Source organism: Octodon degus, unplaced genomic scaffold, assembly GCF_000260255.1.
Source record: "Octodon degus isolate 3935 unplaced genomic scaffold, OctDeg1.0 scaffold00130, whole genome shotgun sequence".
NCBI lineage: Eukaryota > Metazoa > Chordata > Mammalia > Rodentia > Octodontidae > Octodon > Octodon degus.
This window is the reverse complement of record NW_004524706.1, coordinates 5,738,388-5,742,426: the sequence shown is the minus strand read 5'-3', so window position 1 is coordinate 5,742,426 and position 4,039 is coordinate 5,738,388. Positions and strand designations below refer to the sequence as shown.

The 4,039-nt window shown below is 45.4% G+C and overlaps 1 protein-coding gene across 1 annotated transcript in view; it reads left to right on the top strand.

Annotated features, from left to right (window-relative positions):
• Nucleotides 1–396: 396 nt before the first annotated feature.
• Sf3a3 (splicing factor 3a subunit 3) overlaps nt 397–4,039 on the top strand; it is a 22,255-nt gene continuing 18,612 nt past the window's right edge. Inside the window, exons 1-4 of the mRNA XM_023701045.1 lie at nt 397–903; nt 1,203–1,250; nt 3,797–3,849; nt 3,934–4,037. Coding sequence (XP_023556813.1) covers nt 808–903; nt 1,203–1,250; nt 3,797–3,849; nt 3,934–4,037 — 301 coding nt within the window. The 5' untranslated portion in view covers nt 397–807. The remainder of the gene's footprint in view (nt 904–1,202; nt 1,251–3,796; nt 3,850–3,933; nt 4,038–4,039) is intronic.

The window sequence follows — 4,039 nt, the reverse complement described above, 5'->3', positions numbered from 1 at the left end:
TTTCTCCACCTAGAAGCGGACAAAGAGTTTTGATTTTTTTTTTTTTTCAAGATGGTTATAGAACATTTGGCTTGCATCATATTTTATTTGATGAGGTTTTTTTTTTTTTAGGAACTAGGGATTGAACTCAGACCTTTGTGCTTGCCAGGAAAGCGCTTATCCTACTGAGCCATCTCCCCGGCCCTTGATGAGTCCTTTGCGAATGGACAATGCGATTATTTCCACATGGGGATTTTGTTAGAATAAAAAACAACCACGGGCTGGGGAGATGGCTCAGTAGAATAAGCACTTCCCTGGCAAGCGCAAGGACCTGAGTTCAATCCCTCCGTTCGGCCAAAAATAAAATACCACCACCCCCATTTTACTAAAAAGACAAGATCTAGAGAAGGGAAAAATGTTTTCAAACTGAAAACTACAGACTCAAGTTTGTTTCCCAACTCATACGTATTCCCTGATTACTCATGCCACACGTGTCCCTGACTGCCCAGTTGCCCCCAGATTATATCAGGAGGCCAGCAGTCACTAGTCTTAAGGTTCCTAGATTTTTGTGTTCCTCTTAGAAGGATCTGAGAGCTACTGGGCATCACGCCGCTACACCCCGGACCAGCAGGGGGCACTGTTGCCATCTCGGTAGCACACACCGGCTCTTCTTGTGGTGCTCATTTTTCCTGGAGTCCCCGAAGCACTTCCGGTACGAGCGGAACTTTGGTGAGGCCGGATGCGCAGCACTGCGACGCAGGCACGCGAGGCGGCAGGAGCTGTTTCCGGTCGCGGCCGTGGCCTGAATTGTGCCTCCGCCAAGGAACTATGGAGACAATTCTCGAGCAGCAGCGGCGGTACCATGAGGAGAAGGAACGGCTTATGGACGTAATGGCTAAAGAGATGCTCACTAAGAAGTCTACGGTGAGTGGGGCAGGGCAGGAGCTACAACATAGGCTGGACCCCTGGTCCGCGTCTTGCCGCTGAGAGCCTTCTTTGGCCTCAGACCATCCCGGCCCCGCGCCCCGCGCCCCGCGCCGCCTCGCGGTTCTGCCGAGCTCCTTAGGGGCTCTGGCTTTGGTCAGGTCCTAGAGGGGCGCAGCGCCCCGGAGGATGCTCTGCTTCAGCCGCTAAGACTGCGGCAGGGAGGCACCGCGCGGGACAGGCCTTTTCAGCTGCAGAGCTCTTACCAGTCTGTGTCATCGTGTACCCTTCTTTTTTAGCTCCGGGACCAGATCAATTCCGACCATCGCACTCGCGCCATGCAAGATGTGAGTGCTCGCCCCGCTAACTTGCTTCGGTTTGCGGTGATGGGCGGGAAAAGAGTGGGCGGGGTTTCATCGTGAGGTGACTGGCCGGAGGTGACTGGATCGGCCAGTCTCGGGTTGTCTCCTGGGCTGAAGTCCACTGCGGAGTGAACCTGAGGATCGCACCTCGGAAGTGGGGCACTCATTCATTCTACATTGCTTGGAGAAATGCCGTCAGGGGATATACAGGAAAGATCATTTTGTATTTATATATACAAAGTAGTTAGGCTAGATACACAACTACTTTCGCTTAATTCAATGAGAAGAAAGAGGTGTACTAACAGTGTTTGGACAGGATATCCTACCTGCTTCTTGTACTGTGGATAACCACTAAGAAGATAACAGTGTACAATGTTTTGTTTATCCAAACTATCCTATTAATCAGCTTTGAAACTGTCTCATTCATATTTGTCTCTCAATAAAATTTAAATAAATAAATAAATAAATAAAAGTTTTATAAAGAGAGAGAGAAATGCCCTGTTAAGCATCCTGTTACCCTCGGATGTGCAAAGAATAAAGGGGGACCATGACTCCAACGCAGAATTCAGTCTCTTCCCTCAAGAACGGAAGTATTAACATAGGAAGTGTTTTCCTTCCCGAACACTGTTTCGAAATAATTTTTTTTTAATTTTTTATTTATTTATGTGTGTGTGTGGCCAGCTCAGCCCACCAGGGGGCGGGGCTGGCAGGCATGTGGTGCTGGGGGATTGAACCGCGGTCCCTGTGCTTTGCTAAGCTTGTTCGAAGTAGGTGCTTTAGACCACTGAGCCATCTCACCAGCCCTCGAAATAATTTTATTAAATGGTATTTGCCCAATAACAGTTCAGTTTCCTATTTAAAAAGAAAAAACCCATCTAGTTAAAAATTGTTGATAAGCGCCAGGAATATAGCTCAGTGGTGCCGCGCCTGCCTGGAAAGCACAAGGTCATAAGTTCAATTCCAGGTACCAAATCACACAATAAATAACCTGGCTGTACTTTTTACAACGTGAATGACTTTTTAAAAACTACAAGAAAAAAACAGATTGGGGGGGCTGGGGAGATGGCTCAGTAGAATAAGCACTTCCTTGGCAAGCGCAAGGGCCTGAGTTCAATCCCCAGTTCCGCAAAAAAAAAAAAAAAAATACAGATTGGGTGTGGTGGTGCACACCTGTAATCCCAGCACTGGGGAGGCTGAGGCACGGGAATCATCTCAAGTTTGAGACTGGTCTGGGCTACAAAGTGAGCCCAAGCCCAACCTGAACTGCATAGTGACCCTCAGTCTCAAAAGGACCAAAACAAAACTAAAGCTGACTGATCATTTAATGGGGGCTTGTAATACTATGGTCTATATTCATAGATTTGAAATCTATTTAAAAGAAAGATATAAAAGACTTAGTGCTCAGGCCTGGTGGTGCATGCCTGTTGACCCAGCACTTGGGAGGCTGAGTCAGGAGGATTGCTGTGAACTCAAGGCCAGCCTGCACTGCATACATGGCAAGACCCTGTCTTAGGGAAAAACAACAACAAAAGACAACTTAGCGCTTCTGATTTGCAGGAGACAGATTACAAAGCTACCAGTACTGTAAGTTCCCAAGTCAGAACTACTCTGAGAACCAAGGGACTTTCTTTTTGTTTTTGTTTGTTTTTTGGTATACATTTGTAGCAAAATTTGACCTGAACTTATTAGTAAATTCTTTTTGTCGTTTTTACTTGCTCCATTTAGTAGTACATAATGACCATTGCATGAACACATAGGCTTCATATTCTACCAGGGACATTATACCATGTATTGTACCTTTCTGAATGTAAAAATTACAGGGCCAGGGATGGAGCTCAGTGGTAGAGCCCTGAGCTGAGTGGTAGAGCATTTTGCAAGGACCCAAGTTTGATTCCCAGCACTGTAAAAGAAAAACACAGAGGGAGGGAGGGAGGAAAAAAAATCTGGAACAAATCTGGAGAGAGAGAATTATGAAATAAATCTGACCATGAAGATTTTGGAGAAGAGCTTGGGTCTGTGCCATCCTGAGTCAATATGCTTTGATTGGAAAGAAAGTTTCTTAGTCAGTATGATGTTTGTATTACCCTATGTACTTATCACCCAAGGTTTTCAAAGTAGTAAAAGTTGCGAATTATCGTTTTATCTTAGAGAATGTTAGGCGTTCATCTGAAGGAGGATGAACCTGTTACAAGAAATGTTAGCTACCGATAATCTGTAAAGACTGGAACACATGGGAACTTTTTTTGAGATGGGAGTCCCACTATGTAGTCCAACCTGGCTTTGAACTCACTGCTTAGCCCAAGCTGGCTTCAAACTTACAGCAGTCTTGCCTCAGCCTCCCAAGTACTGTTATAGGTGTGCACTATCATACCTGGCCAGGAACTTTGCTATTATAATGGTACTGGGGATAAAACCCAGGATCTTACATGTGCCAGGCAGTGTACTCTACCACTGAGCGAAGCTTTTTTAGTTGCTTAGCTCAAGATTTATACACACTGCTGCATGTTAATTGACTTGTTTTTGCCTTTCAGAGGTACATGGAGGTCAGTGGGAACCTGAGGGATTTGTATGATGACAAGGATGGGTAAGTGACTATTGTAGCCAGTCTGTGAGTTAGTGCTTCTGAGAGCCATGATTAAAGAAATTTTAATTTTTCCTAAAATTATAGGTTACGAAAGGAGGAGCTCAATGCTATTTCAGGACCGAATGAATTTGCTGAATTCTATAATAGACTCAAACAAATAAAGGAATTCCACCGGAAGCACCCGAATGAG